Source organism: Salvelinus namaycush, chromosome 15, assembly GCF_016432855.1.
Source record: "Salvelinus namaycush isolate Seneca chromosome 15, SaNama_1.0, whole genome shotgun sequence".
NCBI classification, from domain to species: Eukaryota; Metazoa; Chordata; class Actinopteri; order Salmoniformes; family Salmonidae; genus Salvelinus; species Salvelinus namaycush.
Genome location: NC_052321.1, coordinates 12,606,647 through 12,629,568, shown reverse-complemented (window position 1 = coordinate 12,629,568; position 22,922 = coordinate 12,606,647). Strand labels below are relative to the sequence as shown.

At 44.8% G+C, this 22,922-nt stretch overlaps 1 protein-coding gene across 1 annotated transcript in view; it reads right to left on the bottom strand.

Annotated features, from left to right (window-relative positions):
• The window catches only part of LOC120060199 (frizzled-3-like), a 36,733-nt gene that overhangs the window by 9,647 nt on the left and 4,164 nt on the right, over positions 1-22,922 (bottom strand). The window contains exons 3-6 of the mRNA XM_039009338.1: positions 4,224-4,420; positions 2,852-3,317; positions 2,429-2,728; positions 1,757-2,008 (exon numbers count right to left, since the gene is read on the bottom strand). Of these exons, the coding sequence (XP_038865266.1) occupies positions 1,757-2,008; positions 2,429-2,728; positions 2,852-3,317; positions 4,224-4,420 (1,215 nt within the window). The remainder of the gene's footprint in view (positions 1-1,756; positions 2,009-2,428; positions 2,729-2,851; positions 3,318-4,223; positions 4,421-22,922) is intronic.

Genomic DNA, 22,922 nt, shown 5'->3' with positions numbered 1-22,922 from the left:
CCTGAAAAAGGCTGTCTGCCCCTGAACAAGGCAGTTAACCCACTGTTCCTTGGGTAGATCGTTATTGTAAATAAGAATTTGTTCTTAACTAGCTTGCCTAGTTTATTTTTATATTTTTATTTCACCTTTATTTAAACAGGTAGGCCAGTTGAGAACAAGTTCTCATTTACAACTGCGACCTGGCCAAGATAAAGCAAAGCAGTGCATCAATAAACAACAACACAGAGTTACATGTGGGATAAACAAAAGTGCAATCAATAAAACAATAGAAAAATCTATATACAATGTGTGCAAATTGAGTAAGGAGGTAAAGCAATAAATAGGCCATAGTAGCGAAGTAATTACAATTTAGCAAATTAACACTGGAGTGATAGATGTGCAGATGATGATGTGCAAGTAGAAATACTGGTGTGCAAAATAGCAACAAAAAAAGTTAATAAAAACAATATGGGGATGAGGTAGGTAGTTGGATGGGCTATTTACAGATGGGCTGTGTACAGCTGCAGCGATCGGTAAGCTGCTCAGATAGCTGATGCTTAAATTTAGTGAGGGAGATATAAGTCTCCAACTTTCGCGATTTTTGCAATTCGTTCCAGTCATTGGCAGCAGAGAACTGGAAGGAAAGGCGGCCAAATGAGGTGTTGGCTTTGGGGATGATCAGTGAGATATACCTGCTGGAGCGCATGCTACGGGTGGGTGTTGTTATGGTGACCAGTGAGCTGAGATAAGGCGGAGCTTTACCTAGCAAAGACTTATAGATGACCTGGAGCCAGTGGGTCTGGCGACGAATATGTAGCGAGGGCCAACCGACAAGAGCATACAGGTCGCAGTGGTGGGTAATATATGGGGCTTTGGTGACAAAATGGATGGCACTGTGATAGACTGCATCCAGTTTGCTGAGTAGAGTGTTGGAGACTATTTTTAAATGACATCTCCGAAGTCAAGGATCGGTAGGATAGTCAGTTTTACGAGGGTATGTTTGGCAGCGTGAGTGAAGGAGGCTTTGTTGCGAAATAGGAAGCCGATTCTAGATTTAATTTTGGATTGGAGATACTTAGTATGAGTCCGGAAGGAGAGCTTACAGTCTAGCCAGACACCTAGGTATTTGTAGTTGTCCACATATTCTAAGTCAGAACCGTCTAGAGTAGTGATGCTAGTCGGGCGGGCAGGCGGGTGCGGGCAGCGATCGGTTGAAGAGCATGTATTTAGTTTTTCTAGCATTTAAGAGCAGTTGGAGGCCACGGAAGGAGTGTTGTATGGCATTGAAGCTCGATTGGAGGTTTGTTAGCACAGTGTCCAAAGAAGGCCCAGGTGTATACAGAATGGTGTCGTCTGCGTAGAGGTGGATCAAGGAATCACCCGCAGCAAGAGCGACATCACTGATATATACAGAGAAAAGAGTCGGCCCGAGAATTGAAACCTGTGGTACCCCAATAGAGCCTGCCAGAGGTCCAGACAACAGGCCCTCCGATTTAACACACTAAATAAAGGTTAAATAAAAAAATTATAATAATCGCTGCCAAAGGTGCAAAGTATTGACTCAAGGATCTGAATACTTATGTAAATGAGATATTTCTGTATTTCATTTTCAATAAATTTGCAAACATTTCTAAAAACATGTTTTCACTTTGTCATTATGGGGTATTGTGTATAGATGGCAAAAAAAAATATTTAATCAATTTTGAATTTAAGCTGTAACACAACAAAATGTGGAATAAGTCCAGGGGTATGAATACTTTCTGAACTGTACACCTACCTGGAAGGGACAGGGTATGTGGTAGTCTCTGCAGTGCTCCTGTACCCAGGTGGTCTCCCAGACAGACCTGTAGCTGTGTTCATACAGGTAGCAGGAGATGACTGTAAGCAGGGGCACCAGGTAAAGCACAGAGAACACCCCGATACGGATCATAAACTTCACCAGCTTGTCCTGGTTCTCCTTCTCCAGAGGGATCTCCATACGTACACGGTTCAGCGCCACGATCCCCGTCAGAAGCAGAGACACACCCACCTAGAGGCAGATATATAGGGATTAGACTAGGTTCGAGAACAATCTTCAGATATCGATTATGTATTGATTCAAGGGGCCATCTTCAAATATTGATAATGTATTGATTCAAGGGGCCATCACATGTATGTTAGTGATGCATAGGTCAGATTCTAAAGGCTTCTACACATCTATCCAACAGCCAACCCAACCGTCTATGGACGTTTGTTGAAAGAATCTGCCCCTTGTGTAATCTCAGTTGTTCGCCACTAGACATTCTCCATCGTAGTTGGTCCAGATTTAACACGTAGAATCAGCCACGGACAGTTGGTCTGAGTTGGGGAAAAACTACCCAATGCAAGATGGATAATTAATTTGCTGTAGTTAGACAGAGGTGTAAAAGCCTTTAGAATAACTCTCCTTTCTAGAGCATAAAACACTCACCGCCACGTTGAGGCAGAGCGGCGCCAGCAGGAACCAGCGCAGCGCCATGACATCGTAGAGGCCCACGAAGCACACACCACTCACGCCATCGCCCTCGATCTTGTTGAGGGCCAGCAGGGCCACGGTGAGGCAGCCGGGCAGGCCCCAGGCACAGGCGTGAAAGAGAAGGGCCTTCTTCTCGATGGCCTCGCTGCCCCACTTGGGCACGGCCGCCAGGAACCAGGTGATGGTGAGGATGACCCACCACACACTGCCCGCCATAGTGAAGAAGTAGAGCACCATGAACAGCAGCGTGCACGCCTGGAGGGGGGGACATTGAAAATATCTCACACTTACATCCTATCATTGCTACCTTCTTTGAAATGTCACAGAGTAAAGCGGCTAATCAATAAATCATTAAGACAACAGACGGGGATGGCTCACCTTGTTGTGGGAGCCCTGTGTGATGGTGGCCGCCCGGTACTGGGTGGGGCTCGCCGCGTTGCAAGCCACCCTGTCCTCCAATAGGAAGCCCAGGAAGAACACAAGCGACACCATCATGTAGCAAGCGGCGTAGAAGATGATTGGCCGCTCCGGGTAGCGGAACCTCGTGACGTCGATGAGGAAGGTGAGGAAGGTGAAGAGTGTCGCCGAGAGACAGACGATGGAGACCACGCCAATGAAGTAGCGGGCGAAGGTGAGCTCCGGGCGCTGGAAGTACATGTTGGGGCAGGGGGGTGAGCACTCCCTCACGCCCAGGAACGAGTAGCCCAGGTCGGGTTCCATTTTGAGCTTCCGGGGGCACCAGAAGCCAAAATCCCTCTGGACAGACATGGGAGAGATATCGGTGGGATTTGCACTGGTCTGGAGGTCCACCGCACGAGGGTAGGGCTCGTCACAGTCTGGGAACCTGGGGGCAGGAGGGGGAGAGAGAGAGATTATAAAAATAGTTAAGGTTGAGTTTAGGTGGTAAGAGGGATTGTAATGTTTGAGTTGAGAACCAGTCAGGGTTCAAGGTTCAGGCTCTACATGGAAATCAGATTAGGGTTGTGATGATGGTGATACTGGGCTATGGACAGTTTAAGATTTCTCCAACAATTTAAGAGTAAGTTCAGGTTAAAGTAATCTCAGGCTAAATTCAGGTTGAAGTAAGCTCGGGCTAAGTTCAGGTTAAGTAAGCTCGGGCTAAGTTCAGGTTAAAGTAAGCTCAGGGTAAGTTCAGGTTAAAATAGGCTCAGAGTAAGTTCAGGTTAAAGTAGGCTCAGGCTAATTTCAGGTTAAAGTAGGCTCATGGTAAATTCAGGTTAAAGTAGGCTCAGGGGTAAGTTTAGGTTAAAGTAGGCTCAGGGGTAAGTTTAGGTTAAAGTAGGCTCATGGTAAGTTCAGGTTAAAGTAAGCTCCGGCTAAGTTCAGGTTAAAGTAGGCTCAGGGTAAGTTCAGGTTAAAGTAGGCTCAGGCTAATTTCAGGTTAAAGTAGGCTCATGGTAAATTCAGGTTAAAGTAGGCTCAGGGGTAAGTTTAGGTTAAAGTAGGCTCATGGTAAGTTCAGGTTAAAGTAGGCTCAGGGGTAAGTTCAGGTTAAAGTAGGCTCAGGGGTAAATTCAGGTTAAAGTAGGCTCATGGTAAGTTCAGGTTAAAGTAGGCTCAGGGGTAAGTTCAGGTTAAAGTAGGCTCAGGGGTAAATTCAGGTTAAAGTAGGCTCATGGTAAGTTCAGGTTAAAGTAGGCTCAGGGGTAAGTTCAGGTTAAAGTAGGCTCAGGGTAAGTTCAGGACACAGTGTTGTGTAAAGCCAACCCAGAAACAGTCCCATACATACCTGCTACACTCTGTGTCGTCTGGCCAGGCCACCCCAAACATCTCCATGAGTTTGTGGCAGTCTCTCTTGGCGCGGTGGCACAGGGCTCGGCAGGGCATGGACACCCGGCCATACTCCATACAGACTGGAGCGTAGAGGGCACACAGGAACATCCTCAGGTCCTCCGAACACTGCAGGTTCACCATGGGGTGGAAGGGCTGAAGGAGGAAAGGAGAGAGGGAGGGAAACAACGTGGGAGAGGTGGGAGGGAGAGAGAAAGAGAAGGGGATAGAGAGAGAGAGAGGAATAGAGAGAGGGGGATAGAGATAGGGGGAGATACAGAGAGAGGGAGAGAGAGAGGGGGGGATAGAGAGGGATATAGAGAGGGAGATGGGGATAGAGAGAGGGAGCGATAGAGAGTGGGGGATAGAGAGAGGGATAGAGAGAGGGCGATAGAGAGAGGGATAGAGAGAGGGGGATAGGGAGGGGGATAGAGAGAGGGAGAGGGGGGATAGAGAGAGGGGGATAGGGAGGGGGATATAGAGAGGGGGATAGGGAGGGGAGAGAGAGAGAGAGAGAGGGAGAGGGGGGATAGAGAGGAGACAGAGAGGGTGAGAGAATGATATAGAGAGGGCGATAGAGAGAGAGGGATATAGAGAGGGAGAGAGGGGGATATAGAGAGGGAGAGAGGGCAATAGAGAGAAGGGGATAGAGAGAGGGATAGAGAGAGGGAAAGATGGGGATAGAGAGAGTGGGGGAAGAGAGTGATAGAGAGAGGTGGGATATAGAGAGGGAGAGAGGGGGATAGAGAGAGGGGGTAGAGAGAGGGGGATAGAGAGAGGTGGGATATAGAGAGGTGGGAGGAGGATAGAGAGAGGGAGAGAGAGAGGGGGATAGAGAGAGGGGGATATAGAGACGGAGAGAAGGGGATAGAGAGAACGGGATAGAGAGAGGGAGAGAAGGGGATAGAGAGAGGGAGAGAAGAGGATAGAGAAAGGGGGAGGGAGAGAGGGATAGAAGAGAGGGGATATATAGAGCGAAAGAGGGGGATAGAGCGAGGGGGAGGGAGAGAGACTGAAAGTTGTCGTTAGAAGCACCATAAATATTTAGTCCAGGCTATGAAATATTCACAGGCAGCCCTCACATCAGTGAACAGTCAGGACACACACAGTGAATATCACGCCTTTGGCCAGCCACAACCAGCCACAGCATCACATCACCCACAGAGAGCAACAAGATAAACCTTTATGCTATTGAGCAGGATGGAAACTCTGGTCCTTTGGGGCCCGAGTGTCTGCTCTACTGGCAAATACACCTGGTTTCCCAGATCTAAATCAGATGCTGGTTTGAAGAAGAAACAGCAGATACTTCAGGGTTAGAAAGACGAAGAGAACCCATCCCTGCTCTAGCAGCTGGGTAGCTAGCTAGTGGCTACATCAGTGCTTTTGTCTGCATGCATTTTCTCTACAAGCCCTAGCAATCTGTGTACTGAGCCCTTGTGTCAAAACACACACACTCTGTATGCACACACACAATCCCACTAATTTGCCCTGTCTATCACTTTAATGCTGTGAAAAAGGATTAGTGCTCTTTCTTAGGCATGTAAGGGCTCACAGAAAACAGAAATCTCTCACACACACACACACACACACACACACACACACACACACACACACACACACACACACACACACACACACACACACACACACACACACACACACACACACACACACACACACACACACATCTACAGTAGATATAATCCCCAGCAGAGAAATAGAATCGTGAGAGACAGAGGCAGACAGAGATGGGATTTCCCTGTGTTTGACCAGCAGACAGGCAACCAGTGTGAGGGCTTTACACCGTCTAAATGTCACCTCATATGAACAGCTCATACATCTAACAACAACACAGATACACAAAGGGCCAGTCAAAACAACCTGCGTGTACGTCCATGTGTAATTTGTACAATAGTAGCAGGCGTGTGTATACTGTGAGTGTATGTCTCCAGCTGGCAAGTGTCTTCACTGACATTTTCAACCTCTCCCTAACCCAGTCTATAATACCTACATGATTCAAACAGACCACCATTGTCTCTGTGCCTAAGAACGCCAAGGTAACCTGTCTAAATGACTATCACCCCGTAGCACTCACATCTGTAGCCATGAAGTGCTTTGAAAGGCTGGTCATGGCTCACATCAACATCATCATCCCAGACACCCTGGACCCACTCCAATTCGCATACCGCCCCAAAAGATCCACAGATGATGCACTCTCTATTGCACTCCACACTGCCCTTTTCCACTTGAACAAAAGGAACACCTATGTGAGAATGCTATTCATTGACTACAGCTCAGCGTTCAACACCATAGTGCCCTCCAAGCTCATCAATAAGCTAAGGACCCTAGGACTAAACACCTCCCTCTGCAACTGGATCCTGGACTCCCTGACGGGTTGCCCCCAGGTGATGAGGGTAGGCTACAACACATTCGCCACACTGGTCCTGAACACGGGGACCCCTCAGTGGTGCGTGCTTAGTCCCCTCCTGTACTCCCTGTTCACCAACGACTGAGCACGAATCCAACACCATCATTAAGTTTGCTGACGACACAACAGTGTTCACCGACAACGATGAGACAGCCTATAGGGAGGAGGTCAGAGACCTGGCAGTGTGGTTCCAGGACAACAACCACTCCCTCAACGTCAGCAAGATAAAGTAGCTGATCGTAGACTACAGGAAACGGAGGGCCGATCACACCCCCATTTGTGCACACCCCCATTCACATCGACGGGACTATAGTGGAGAGGGTATAGACCGTATACCCGGGGAGTTGGAAAACTAAACCATTTCTTTGAAGTTTTTAAATACATTTGAATATTCGTAGCTACTTTTAAGTTAATACCTGCAGTCAACTTGTGCAATACGTTAGGAGATAAAGAACATTCCGTTCTTCATTTCACCTGTCACATTATTATGAATAATGAGAGTCACTCACTGTTGTGCAGCATGGGCCAGGTGAATTAATTACAGTATGCAATTTACAACTAAATGTTTGCCAGCTAGATATCTTATAACTATTAAGTCAACTGTATAAAATCTGCTAAATGCTCAGCAGTTGTGCATTTGGTTTGATAATTTAGTAACTAGTTAGCTATATATATCAAGCATTCGCTTGGTAAAAGCAGAGAATCCCCTCCTGGATCAAGAGCCTTGCTGGCTAATATTTGTTTTGTACGTGCAGCAAACTGAAGTAAAAAAATGTTGTTCCTTCAATACTTTAGGTCAGAAACTGTACAAAATCTTTGCAATGCGCTCGTTAGCATTTAGTTAGCATTCTCTATGGGATTTTACATGTACTTGTTAGCATTGCTAACCTTCGGATTACAGAGTATTCAGTGAAGTTTGAAAACAGCACCCCTTGTGTTCAGTGCCGGTATTACCGAATATCCTGGTATGGCACATGGTCGGTATGAAGGTTTGACAATCTGAATACCAACCAAGCCTATCACTAAGGACCTATCATGACCCTCAGATCCTCAAAAAGTTCTACAGCTGCACCATAGAGAGCATCTTGACTGGCTGCATCACCGCTTGGTAGGGCAACTGCTTGGCATCCGACCGTAAGGCGCTACAGAGGGTAGTGCATACGGCCCAGTCCATCACTGGGGCTGAGCTCCCTTCCATCCAGGACCTCTATACCAGGCGGTATCAGAGGAAGGCCCTAAAAATTGTCAAAGACTCCAGCCACCCTAGTCATAGACTGTTCTCTCTGCTACCGCAACGCCAGCGGTACCGATGCACCAAGTCTGGAACCAACAGCACCCTGAACACCTTCTAACCCCAAGCCATAAGACCTGTAAATAGTTAGTTAAATAGTTATCCAAATATACTGAACACAAATATAAACGCAACAATTTCTAAGATTCTACTGAGTTACAGTTCATATAAGGAAATCAGTCAATTGAAATAAATTCATTAGGCCCTAATCTATGGATTTCATGACTGTGTAGGGGTGCAGCCATGGGTGGACCTGGGAGGACATAGGCCCACCCACTTGGCAGCCAGACCCCCCCCCCCGACAAACGATCCCGCAGGTAAAGAAAATGGATGTGGGAGTCATGGGCTGGCGTGGTTACATGTGGTCTATAGTTGTGCGGCCGGTTGGACGTACTGCCAAATTTTCTAAAACGACGTTCGGCTCATGGTAGAGAAATTAACATGCAATACTCTGGAAACAGCTCTGGTGGACATTCCTACAGTCAGCATGTCAATTACATGCTCCTTCTAAACTTGAGACATCTGTGGCATTGTGTTTTGTGCAAAACTACACATTTTAGAGTGTTCTTTTATTGTTGCCTAAAGGAAGATGGTTATTCAGGCGAGTGGATTTTGAAGCGATGAGCAGCACTCAGACATTATGTGACGGTAATGAATCAAGACAAATGCAGAGGAATAAAAAGCTGCACTTAGAGCACGGCCCACCCAGCTCTCTCTGTGTGTGTGTGTTGGCCTACCTGCCCTGTTTGGAATCTGTTTTGATCTTTCTCGATTGATGCTTTCCAGATCTGTGCACGAGAAAAGATGTTCTACCCGCAAATGGGTGCATCTTTCTTGTTTCTTCTTAATTAAGACAGTAACAGCACACCCCACACACCATCACAACAGCCTCAAATGACTGAGCACACGCACACAGTCAATATTAGGCCAGCAGCATACCACCCTGCATCCCACTGCTGGCTTGCTTCTGAAGCTAAGCAGGGTTGGTCCTGGATGGGAGACCAGATGCTGCTGGAAGTGGTGTTGGAGGGCAAGTAGGATGTACTCTTTCCTCAGGTCTAAAGAAATATCCCAATGCTCCAGGTCAGTGTTTTGGGACATGGCCCTGTGCAGGGGGACGTTAAACCGCCCTCATACAATCAAGGCCACCTAATCATCCCCAGCTGCCAATTGGCTCATTCATCCTCCTTCCTCTCCCTTGTAACTTTTTCCCAGGTCACTGCTGTAAATGAGAATGTGTTCTCAGTCAACTTACCTGGTAAAATACAATAAAATGTAATATGGTGAGATCTTGGTCATGCATGAATGCCTTTGTGCAAAAGAGTGGTAGAGCGTGTGAGCTTGGATTTACGGGCCAAAGCTCACAGGTGAACATGTTGGCACCACAAATGGACACCCCTAGATAGTGTGTGTATGTGTGTGTGTGAGTAGCAAGAGCATGAGTGTGTGTTTGTGCGTGAGTGTGTGTGTGTATGACCATTTCTATGTCTCAGTGTTCATCTGGTCCTGTCCTGCTCTACCTATCAGAATGGCTGAATGGGAGCACCTCACTTTAAAACTACCAATCAGAGGCCTTCTTTTGATATCCCCCACCATGCACGCACACTCTCTCTACATTCCTATTGAGTGCCATGTCCTTACAGAAGCATGGGGAAACCCTTAACATAGCTCTCTTTCTGCATGACTGTGTTACAGGCCAGCCGAATGGAGTGTTCTCTCATACCATCTCCTGCTGTGTGTGTGTACTGTGCTGGTCTCTCTCTCTCTACCACTGTGTGTGTATACTGTGCTGGTCTCTCTCTCTACCACTGTGTGTGTGTACAATGCAGGTCTATCTCTCTACCACTGTGTGTGTGTACTGTGCTGGTCTCTCTTAGTAGATATTAATGCAAGTGTAGCAAAATGCTTGTGCTTCTAGTTCCCGACAGTGCAGTAATATCTAACAAGTAATGTAACAAATTCACAACAACTACCTAATACACACACATGTAAAGGGGTGAATAAGAATATGTACATATACAGTTGAAGTCGGAAGTTTACATTCACTTAAGTTGGAGTCATTAAAACTTGTTTTTCAACCATTCCACAAATGTCTTGTTAACAAACTATAGTTTTGGCAAGTCGGTTAGGACATCTACTTTGTGCATGACACAAGTAATTTTTCCAACAATTGTTTACAGACAGATTATTTCACTTATAATTCACTGTATCACAATTCCAGTGGGTCAGAAGTTTACATACACTAAGTTGACTGTGCCTTTAAACAGCGTGGAAAATTCCAGAAAATGATGTCATCACTTTAGAAGCTTCTGATAGGTTAATTGACATCATTTGAGTCATTTGGAGGTGTACCTGTGGATGTAATTCAAGGCCTACCTTTAAATTCAGTGCCTCTTTGCTTGACATCCTGGGAAAATCAAAAGAAATCAGCCATGACCTCAGAAAAAAATTGTAGACCTCTACAAGTCTTGTTCATCCTTGGGAGAAATTTCCAAACACCTGAAGGTACCACGTTCATCTGTACAAACAATAGTAAAGTATAAACACCATGGGACCACGCAGCCGTCATACCGCTCAGGAAGGAGACACGTTCTGTCTCCTAGAGATGAACGTACTTTGGTGCGAAAAGTTTTTAAAAAATCAATCCCTGAACAACAGCAAATGACCTTGTGAAGATGCTGGAGGAAACAGGTACAAAAGTATCTATATCCACAGTAAAACGAGTCCTATATCAACATAACCTGAAAGGCCGCTCAGCAAGGAAGAAGCCACTGCTCAAAAACCACCATAAAAAAGCCAGACTACAGTTTGCAACTGCACATGGGGACAAAGATTGTACTTTTTGGAGAAATGTCCTCTGGTCTGATGAAACGAAAATAGAACTGTTTGGCTATAATGACCACCGTTATGTTTGAAGTAGAAAGGGGGAAGATTGCAAGCTGAAGAACACCATCCCAACCGTGAAGCACGGGGGTGGCAGCATCATGTTGTGGGGGTGCTTTGCTGCAGGAGGGACTGGTGCACTTCACAAAATAGATGGCATCATGAGGTGGGGAAATTATGTGGATATATTGAAGCAACATCTCAAGACATCAGTCAGGAAGTTAAAGCTTGGTAGCAAATGGGTCTTCCAAATGGACAATGACCCCAAGCATACTTCCAAAGTTGTGGCAAAATGGCTTAAGGACAACAAAGTCAAAGTATTGGAGTGGTCATCACAAAGCCCTGACCTCAATCTTATAGAAAATGTGTGGGCACAACTGAAAAAGCGTGTGCGAGCAAGGAGGCCTACAAACCTGACTCAGTTACACCAGCTCTGTCAGGTGGAATGGGCCAACATTCATCCAACTTATTGTGGGAAGCTTGTGGAAGATTATCTGAAACATTTGACCCAAGTTAAACAATTTAAAGGCAATGCTACCAAATACTAATTGAGTGTATGTAAACTTCTGACCCACTGGGAATGTGATGAAAGAAATAAAAGCTGAAATAAATCATTCTCGCTACTATTATTCTGACATTTCACATTCTTAAAATAAAGTGGTGATCCTAACTGACCTAAGACAGGATATTTTTACTAGGATTAAATGTCAGGAATTGTGAAAAACTGAGTTTAAATGTATTTGGCTAAGGTGTATGTAAACTTCCGACTTCAACTGTAAATATATGGATGAGCGATGGCCGGGCGGCATAGGCAAGATGCAGTAGATGGTATAGAATACAGTATATACACATGAGATAAGTAATGTAGGATATGTAGACATTATTAAAGTGGTGTCATTTAAAGTGACTAGTGATACCTTTTTTGAAATCAATTTATTACATTTATTAAAGTGGCCAAAGATTTGAGTTTTTATGTTGGCAGCAGCCTCTCTGTGTTAGAGATGGCTGTTTAACAGTCAGATGGCCTTGAGATAGAAGCTGTTTTTCAGTCTCTCGGTCCCAGCTTTGATGCACCTGTACTGATCTCGCCTTCAGGCTGATGGCGGGGTGAACAGGCAGTGGCTCAGGTGGTTGTTGTCCTTGATGATCTTTTTGGTCTTCCTGTGACATTGGGTGCTGTAGGTGTCCTGGAGGGCAGGTAGTTTGCCCCCGGTGATGGGTTGTGCAGACCGCACTACCCTCTGGAGATCCTTGCGGTTGAGAGCGGTACAGTTGCTGTGTGTGTGTACCACTGTGTGTGTGTACTGTGCTGGTCTCTCTCTCTACCACTATGTGTGTGTACTGTGCTGGTCTCTCTCTCTACCACTGTGTGTGTGTACTGTGCTGGTCTCTCTACCACTGTGTGTACTGTGCTGGTCTCTCTCTCTACCACTGTGTGTGTGTACTGTGCTGGTCTCTCTACCACTGTGTGTACTGTGCTGGTCTCTCTACCACTGTGTGTGTGTACTGAGAATATCGACATTAAGTGGTTTGATTGTGGTGTCAAAGGAGGGGGATAAGAATGGTGATCAAATCTCTATTCATGACGACCTGGTTTTATTTGGGTGCAAATGTTTTGTTCTGCTGTCGCTGGTCAAAAACAAGACAAAAGTCTTCGCCCCTAAAACAAGCCTTGGGGTGATTGCACAACCCTTTGGCTTAAGGATGGGGAGGAGGCAGGGGTGGTCATCCCCTGGGCTCAGTTTTTCAAAAGTTATTTATCTGGATTTCACCTATTGGATAGGATTTCATGCATAAAAATAGAATGAATAGAACGGACAAATCATTGAATGGAATGGGGACTCCCAAACTATGCATTTTAGTTCTATGTATTTAATCCTATCCGATAGGCGAAATCCAGATAGATAACTTTTGAAAAACTGGTCTCAGGAGAATAGTTATACGATGTGCATGCTTTTGTTTCAGCCCAGCTCTAAATTGAGGATTATGGTGAGTTGAGTATTCTGAACCCCTTTAATTAATGGAAGAGTTTTGTATCAGTGTGTGCTACATAGATATGACGTTTCCAGAAGACACAAGTTCATGTTAGATTCTCCATAGGAGAGGAGTGTGTGCTGGCAGCAGCGTTGGGGGTGTTTATGGGGTGCTGGGCAGAAGGCTGTGTGGGTTGTGTGTGTAGGAGGAGATGTATGTGAAACAGGGAGGGTATTTTGGTAGGGGCGAAAAAGACCCCGTCTGTTCCTCCTCTGCTTCAATAGCCGGATTAAGTTTCCCTCCTTTCCTCTCTCCCTCCGGTAGAAGCCACGGTTTGTATAAAGAAAGACTGAATGGAAGTTACCTTAGTGAGCCCCACGAGAGAGCGAGAAGTACATTTAATTTAATTGAAAGAGAGAGCAAGAGAGGCAGGCACCGGAGAGGGGTAGTTGTCTGGCGCAGACACCTAGCAGACTCTGCCTGTCCTGGGCTGTCAACTGGGAGTTTGAGGGGGACAGTGATGGATGGGTCTGGAGGATAGTTCCAGACAGGGAAATAAATCTCACTCTCTCTGTTTCATCTCTTTATCTGTCTCACAGCCTCCCTCTATCGCTATAACCTTTCATTCACCCTCTCTCTCCGTCCCTCCTTCCTCTCATCCCCAGATAGTTGTAAGGTACAGGGTGGGGCTGTTGGTAGCAGATACAGAGAAAAACAAGTTGCACAGTGTGTGCGTGTGTGTGTGTGTGGTGAAGATTAGGGTGACGGTAGGAAAGCCAGTTTGCCAACTCTTGAAGAAACTCTGTATTATGTCTCCGGCTTAAAGAAGAGAGAGGGAGAGAGAAAAAGTGAAAAGAAGGAGAGAAAGGAAGGAGAAAAAGGGAAAAGAATGGCAGTTTCCCTGAGGATCAGAGAGTCAATGGGATTGGTGTTTGGAATGTGAGAACCTGCTACCTCTGTCTGCCCGAGCCCTGTGTTTACCAGACACACACAGACAGCTTTATTTTCGTGAAATTTCAGGACTTTTGGGGGAGTCAAATGTTTTGACCATTCAAAATCCTATTTTTCCTAACCCCTAACACTACTCCTTAACCTAACCTTAACCCTAACCCAAAAACCCTAACCCAAAAACCCTAAACTTAAAATAGAATTTTAACAAATTCAGGACAAAGATTCCTTACTTTTCCAAAAATGTCTTGTTTTCCTTACTTGTCAGGACAGTCGGTGAATTGTTGGGGTCCTAATAAGGTAGGAAAGTACACACACACGGCAGCTCACTTCCTAAAGCTGTCATTAGTAGTGGGATTACTATGGCCAGGTCAGGTGACTGGTCTCTGTAATATGGCCCAGTGGGCAGGTCAGGTGACTGGTCTCTGTAATATGGCCCATTGGTCAGGTCAGGTGACTGGTCTCTGTAATATGGCCCAGTGGTCAGGTCAGGTGACTGGTCTCTGTAATATGGCCCAGTGGTCAGGTCAGGTGACTGGTCTCTGTAATATGGCCCAGTGGTCAGGTCAGGTGACTGGTCTCTGTAATATGACCCAGTGGTCAGGTCAAGTGACTGGTCTCTGTAATATGACCCAGTGGTCAGGTCAGGTGACTGGTCTCTGTAATATGGCCCAGTGGTCAGGTCAGGTGACTGGTCTCTGTAATATGGCCCAGTGGTCAGGTCAGGTGACTGGTCTCTGTAATATGGCCCAGTGGGCAGGTCAGGTGACTGGTCTCTGTAATATGGCCCAGTGGTCAGGTCAGGTGACTGGTCTCTGTAATATGGCCCAGTGGTCAGGTCAGGTGACTGGTCTCTGTAATATGGCCCAGTGGTCAGGTCAGGTGACTGGTCTCTGTAATATGGCCCAGTGGTCAGGTCAGGTGACTGGTCTTACTGTGCCCTAATGCCACTCTGGTGATGGTGACAGTTGACACCTCACATACTACTAAACTAGCTGAGCCCTAACATGCAGACTGCAATCACATGGTGCTGGGGCTTACACACGCACACACTACATATGCTTACACACACACATGCAAATTGGCGCCACACACTCACACTCTCCACATACGCTGCTGCTACTCTATTTTTTATCTATCCTGATTGCCTAGTCACTTTTACCCCTACCTACATGTACATGCCTCAACAACCTCAACTACCTCGTACCCCTGCACATTGACTTCGTACCGGTAGTACTCCTTGTATAGAGCCTCGTTATTGTTATTTTATTGTGTTACTATTTCCTTTTTTTATAATTTGCTAATTTTGTATTACCGTAATTTCCGGACTATAAGCTGCTACTTTTTCCCCACGCTATGAACCTCGCGGTTTATACAATGACGCGGCTAATTTATGATTTTTTTCATTTTTTTTCACAAGATTCACGCCGCCAAAAAACTGAGCACCGTCACATAATGTGACGTAAATCGAGCGCGCTCAAACTTCCCATCATTCTGATTACGGTAGTCATTTTGTCACCCTCATCATGGCAAAGACACGGAGAAATGCATATGATGCAGTTTTCAAGTTGAAGGCGATCGATCTGGCTGTTGGAAAAGGAAATAGAGCTGCTGCACGGGAGCTTGGCCTTAATGAGTCGATGATAAGACGTTGGAAACAGCAGCGTGAGGAACTGACTCAGTGCAAAAAGACAACAAAAGCTTTCAGAGAAGAAAAGCAGATGGCCCGAACTAGAAAATGAGCTTGAAGACTGGGTCAACACACAGAGAGCAGACGGCCGAGGTGTTTCAACTGTGCAGATCCGACTGAAAGCCAAAACAATCGCCACCGCAATGAAGTTTGACTTTCTTGGTAGGCTACTGTTTACTGCTATTTTTTTAAATTTTTGTTACAAGCCGTGTTTCGTTTAAAAGCCTATTTATTTTTGTTACAAGCCGTGTTTCGTTTAAAGGCTGTGTAAAGTTCATTTGTTTCAATGTACTGGTAGGCACTTGCGGCTTATAGACATGTGCGGTTTATTTATGTACAAAATACATATTTTAAAAAAATTCAGTGGGTACGGCTTATATTCAGGTGCGCTTAATAGTCCAGCAATTACGGTACTTTTAAATGTAAGCATTTCACATGAAAGTTTAAACCTGTTGTATTCAGCGCATTTGACAAATACCATTTTATTTTATTTGACACACGCCTGTAAAACCAAAGAAGAGGTGAAGCCAATCAGGGAAGGGGAAATCATTGGCATAATTAGAAATCACCTTGTTTTTGTAGCGTGTTGCTTTTGGCTCAGCTGTGTTTTTAGTCTGTCTTGTTGTCACCGGGGTCAGAGCACTTAGGGACAGCATCTTTAAGACCAGTTCATCTTTTAAAAATAATGCTGACTCATCTCTTCTCTTACTCTATTCAACACCGTCAGCCCTCTCTCCATCACCCATTCTTTACCTCCTTTCTCTCTCTCTTTATCGCATAACATCCTTGTATTTCTCTTCATCACCCATACCCTAAAGCTGTATCACTCTGTCATTCATAATATCCTTTCTCTATTAGCCACATCCTTGCACAATGTGACACACTCCTTACTCTTATTGCATCAACCATTTCCATTTTCCAATCATTCTCTCTCTTGTTCCGTAACCTTATTGTCCATACTGGGCTGCCTCTCTCCCTCCTCTCTCAGGCGTTCCAGAGAGAGAGGGGGCTGGTCATGATTAGAGCAGGAGGACAAACAGTTTAATCTGCACTCCTCTTCTCTGAAAAGAGAGGGACTAAAAGACAGCCCTCTCCAAGTCATTCGTTCATTAATTTTATTTATTCATTCCTCCATCATTCAATCCGGATCAGACGAGCTGTTCCTGGCATTCCAGCACATTCTCACTTCCCCTCCTCCCTCTCTCAACTCTTTTTGCCATTCCTATATACATCCACTTTCTACCCTTCCTATCCATCCTTGCAATACACCCACCTCCTTAATTTCCTCTTCACCTCCCTCCATAACTAGCTCTCTCTCTCTCATCAGATCTCTCCTGCTCCCCTCCTCTCTTCTCTTCCTGGCATTCATCTTTTTGCATTTCCGCTCTGGGTACCATAGTAACCGGTGATGAGGAGAAACGGACCAATCTGACATCAAGGCTTCTGATGGTCCTCATCCTGCTGGAGGTCAGGGAGTATGTACATGCGTGCACGCACTCACACACACTAGGAGTATTTATGCACATACCCCTGTGAAGAGGAAATCAAAGCATGTTCCCATGTTTTGTCTATTTGAATGTGTATGCACCACAGCCATCACAGCATACAATGAGTACCATCCCTAGATACAGTCACACCCACTATCACTACCACCCACACAACTCCTGTCACACAACACTGCCCTCTGGGCTGCATCACACACCATTCAGTTACATCAGACTCATATAAACTACTCTCCTATGTCACAACAGCTTTATAATACAGTCAATACATCATAGATAGAAGCTGCCACTATCCACAGATTTAGGACCAGCCTACCCTTTAAAGATTCTGACTTAATCATTGAGGATTTAAAACCAACATCACTTCCTTAATCCTACACCAAAATGCACCATCTACACCAGGGTTCCCAGATACACTGGCGGCCCTGGTGTAGATGGCGAGCCCAAGTTCCTCGGTCCAGTGTCTGTGTGCTTTTTCCCATCTTATTCTTTTCTTTTTATTGGCCAGTCTGAGATATGGCTTTTTCTTTGCAACTTTGCCTAGAAGGCCAGCATCCCGGAGTCACCTCTTCACTGTTGACGTTGAGACAGTTTTTTTTGTGGGTACTATTTAATGAAGCTGCTAGTTGAGGACTTGTGAGGCATCTGTTTCTCAAACTACATACTCTAATGTACTTGTCCTCTAGCTCAGTTGTGCACCGGGGCCTCCCACTCCTCTTTCTATTCTGGTTAGAGCCAGTTTGAGCTGTTCTGTGAAGGGAGTAGGACACAGCGTTGTACAAGATCTTCAGTTTCTTGACCATTTCTCGCATGGAATAGCCTTCATTTCTCAGAACAAGAATAGACTGACGAGTTCTTTGTTCTTTGTTTATGGCCATTTTGAGCCCGTAATTGGAGTAATCGAGCTCCCAGCCTCACCAGACCGTGAGGCTGCCTGAGAGACCGGCCCATTCAACATCACCAGCTGTCATCATAGGCAGCTCTGTGGTGAGAAACATCTTGGTCCCCAAAAACCCTGTGCTACCCAGGAGCACGAGTACAGGACATAACAAGGCTGCTTCAGGGAGCTCACACTGTTGTAGTCCATGTGGGGTCAAACGACATCAGGAGGGCTAGCCCGGAACATTTGAAAATGGATTTTAAAGAACTGATTTTAGCGTTAAAAAACTCAAAAACAGCCAATAATTTCAGGTCCAGTACCATCGTTGGGCCGCGGGTGTGAAAGATTCAGCAGACTGCTGGCATTACACATCTGGCTAAAAGACTACTGTAGCTCTGCTGAAGTCACTTTTATTGATAACTTTGACACCTTCTGGAAACAGAAGATACTCTACATGAATGACAGAGCCCATCCAAATCATCTTGGCTTCTGGACTCTGTCCAAAAATGTCAAGGCGTTGAAACAATGACTGGTAAATGATTCAAGACCAGCTCAGTTAATCCCTACCATTGTGACAATGAGTCGTCATAATGCTGCATCAAATGTACATGATCTTAGGGGTATTGGCAAACACAATGTAAGTAATTTAATTGCACCAAATACATCTGTTTATCCTATAGCTATTGTAAGAAGTAATCATGAGCCTATATACCCGAGTTACACTGTTAGCACTGAGGTGGTGTGCAATAGTAGGAAGACCACTTTATGCAGCTCACTCTGCACTATCAGCTCCAATGTAAATAACATGAGTAAGTCTACCTCTGATACGCTTCCCAGTAGAGCATTAAAAACAATCAAGCAACCCAGAAAAGTGCTAAAAAATAGCCCATATTAACATATGTAGCCTAAGAAACAAGGTCCATGAAGTCAATAACTTGCTTGTAACATAAGACATTCATATTCTGACACTCTGAAACTCACTTATATTATACATTTGATGATACAGTGGTAGCGATACATGGGTATAACATCTACCGAAAAGACAGAAATGCCAACGGAGGCGTTGTTGCGGTCTATATTCAGAACCACATTCCTGTAAAGCTTAGAGACGATCTAATGTTAAATACTGTTGAAGTAATATGGCTACAGGTTCATCTGCCTCACCTAAAGCCCATTCTTGTGGGAAGCTGCTATAGACCAGCGAGTGCTAACAGTCAGTATCTGGATAATATGTGTGAAATGCTTGATAATGTATGTGATATCAACAGAGAAGTATATTTTCTGGGTGATTTAAATATTTACTGGCTATCATATTTACTGGCTATCATCAAGCTGCCCACTCAGGAAAAAACTTCAAACTGTAACCAGTGCCTGTAATCTGGATCAAGTTGACAATCAACCTAACAGGGTAGTTACAAACAGCACAGGAATTTGCTTTGGTAGCAACAAATACATATACACAAATGCTGATGCTCCAGATACTCAACTAGTCTAAAGAAGGCCAGTTTTATTGCTTCTTTAATCAGCACAACAGTTTTCAGCTATGCTAACATAATTGCAAAAGGGTTTTCTAATGATTAATTAGCCTTTTAAAATGATAAACTTAGCTAACACAACATGCCATTGGAACACAGGAGTGATGGTTGCTGATAATGGGCCTCTGTACGCCTTTGTAGATATTCCATAAAAAAATCAGCCGTTTCCAGCTACAATAGTCATTTACAACATTAACAATGTCTACACTGTATTTCTGATCAATTTTATGTTATTTTAATGGACAAAAAATGTGCTTTTCTTTCAAAAACAAGGACATTTTTAAGTGATCCCAATCTATTGAAAGGTAGTGTATATATAATAAATATTTTGGGGGGCCTTGCCTGTTTTGCATGTTATTTTGGCATTAATACATGTTACATATCAGTTTGCAAACAATGTAAAAAAATATGTCTCATTTGTCAGTACAAACCACATTTGTTTAAGCAAGTCAGCCATATCAGCTATGTTTTTTAAAAGGCAGAAAATGAGGCTGAATGAACTGTTTCGCTGCCAGACAAGGCTCGGCTGATAGCCAAGTGTAGGAGTGGTAAGGTTTTGGGACTGCTGTTGGGACTCTGCTGTTGGGACAGCTTTATGTAAGCCCTAACAGTTTGTGGGCACCATTTGTCACCGTTATAGGGCAATTAATGTATTGTTTAGTGTTGTGTATTGGCTTTGCTGGCATGCATCCCACATTATATTTTTTTGCCCCACCAAGATTTACATGATAAAATAGCACAGCATTTACATAAGTATTCAGACGCATTACTCAGTACTTTGTTGAAGCACCTTTGACAGCGATTACAGCCTCGAGTCTTCTTGGGTATGAAGCTACAAGCTTGGCACACCTGTATTTGGGGAGTTTTTCCCATTCCTCTCTGCAGATCTTCTCAAGCTCTGTCAAGTTGGATGGGGAGCGTCGCTGTACAGCTATTTTCAGGTTTCTCCTGAGAGATATTTGATCGGGTTCAAGTCCGGGCTCTGGCTGGGCCACTCAAGGACATTCAGAGACTTGTCCCAAAGCCACTCCTGTTTGGTCTTGGCTGTGTGCTTAGGGTCATTGTCCTGTTGGAAGCTGACCCTTCGGACTCAGTCTGAGCGCTCTGGAGCAGGTTTTCATCAAGGATCTCTGTGTACTTTGCTCCGTTCACCTTTCCCTCGATCCTTACTAGTCTGCCACCACCATGCTTCACCGTAGGGATTGTGCCAGGTTTCCTACAGATGTGACGCTTGGCATTCAGGCCAAAGAGTTCAATCGTTTCATCAGACCAGAGAATCTTGTTTCTCATGGTCTGAGAGTCCTTTAGGTGCCTTTTGGCAAACTCCAAGCGGGCTGTCATGTGCCTTTTATTGAGGAGTGGCTTCCGTCTGGCAACTCTACCATAAAGGCCTGATTGGTGGAGTACTGCAAAGATGGTTGTACTTCTGGAAGGTTCTCCCATCTCCACAGAGGAACTCTGGAGCTCTGTCAGAGTGACCATTCGGTTCTTGGTCACCTCCCTGACCAAGGCCCTTCACCCCCGATTGCTCAGTTTGGCCGGGCGGCCAGCTCTCGGAAGAGTGTTGGTGGTTCCAAACTTCTTCCATTTAATAATTATGGGGGCCACTGTGTTCTTGGGGACTTTCAAAGTTAGTTACAGATTTTTTTTTAGTACCCTTCCCCAGATCTGTGCCTCAACACAATCCTATCTCGGAGTTCTACGGACAATTCCTTCGACCTAGTGGCTTGGTTTTTGCTCTGACATGCACCGTCAACTGTGGGTCCTTATATAGACAGGTATGTGCCTTTCCAAATCATGTCCAATCAATTGAATTTACCACAAGTAGACTACCATCAAAAATAATGTTTATTATTTGTAATAAAATAGCAAAAATGTCTAAAAACCTATTTTTGCTTTGTCATTATGGGGTGTTGTGTGAAGATTGCTCAGTACATTTTTTAATATTTAATCCATTTTCGAATAAGGCTGTAACATTCCAAAATGTGGAAAAAGTAAAGGGGTCTGAATACTTTCCAAATGCACTGTGTATGTGCGTGTATACCAAATGTAAGCAAGGTTTGAAATGATTATGTTTTAGTCAAATATTATATCTGTTTGGGCTTCTGTCGAAAAACATAATTCCACTTTGACATTATGGGGTATTGTGTGTAGACCAGTGACAAAAAATCTCATTTTAACAAAATGTTGGAAACGGTCAAGGGGTGTGAATACTTTCTGAAGGCACTGTAGGTATGCTTTTCATCACAGGACTGTTCTGCTCTTCTCTACTGCACCAAGCAGCACTTGGCTCTCTGCCCACTGAGGATAAGTCATCACCATATAGGATATAGCTACTACTAGCCTACACAGTATAGATCGATGAATGGGTTTGATTTGTCTCACCGAGGTGTAGGCTAACTGGTGTTATCCCAGCCAACTGTCTGTCTCTGGTGAAGGCTATGTGTGGAAATGCATTGACGTTCTGATTGTTTCTCTGTATTTTAACAAAGCTCTATAGAAATGGCAAGATAATTAAGGCTTTTAAGACTAAATACTAAAGGCTTCCCTTCATTTCTCTGACAGACTTTGAATGGTGTAATCACCCAATTCAGGGTAGCAGTGTGTGTGTGTGTGTGTGTTTTTTTAAGGACCTGTTGGTCAAGTGGTGTTCCCAGGGTTTAGTGTAGTTGATTAGAGCAGCAGAGTAGAGTCTGTGGGCTGAGGCAGCCAGGACCCCATGCTGGGAGAGAGACAGACAGAGAAGAAAAGCACCATGGTGGAGACAGACCTCCCACACACCCTGACTGTCCCTCTCTTCCAGTCTGAGACACTTTCTCTTTCTATCCCACTCACCCACTTCCCTCACCCTCCCTCTGTATCAAATTGACACACACCACATACTCTCTCCCTCTTCTATCCTACCTCCTAAACTCTCTCTCTCTCATGTAGTTGTCCCTCAGCTCAGGTCTATCTGGTCTCTCTCTTGTACAGGGTTATTATTAGAGGGTAGAGGGGATAAATCCAATCAGTTATTATTAATTAAATATCCTTATTATTCTCCTGTCAGACCAGGCCAACTCCAGAGTGATGTCATCATGCCCAATTTCCCCTGGGAACCGTAAGACCCTGGGACCCACCTGGCTGCCACCACTGTGTCAAATCAAATCAAATGTTATTTGTCACATGCGCCGAAAGCAACAGGTGTAGACCTTACCGTCAAATGCTTACTTACAAGCCCTTAACCAACAATGCAGTTCAATAAATTGAGTTAAGAAAATATTTATTAAATAAACAAAAAGTTAAAATAAATAAAAATAACAATAAAATAACAATAACAAGGCTATATACAGAGGTGTGTGTGGGGGGGTGCTTACTGGGTGCAACATTGGGATCTCTGTTGTGACTCAAGAGCTCATTGGGCCGTTCACACTCTTTCTCTCTCTTTTAATCTCAACCCTCTCGCCACATCCCTTTCTCTCCCCTCTCCTCCCCCTAGGCATAATTGACTGCAGTGTCGGGTGAGAGAGAATCGTTCCACGCTGAGA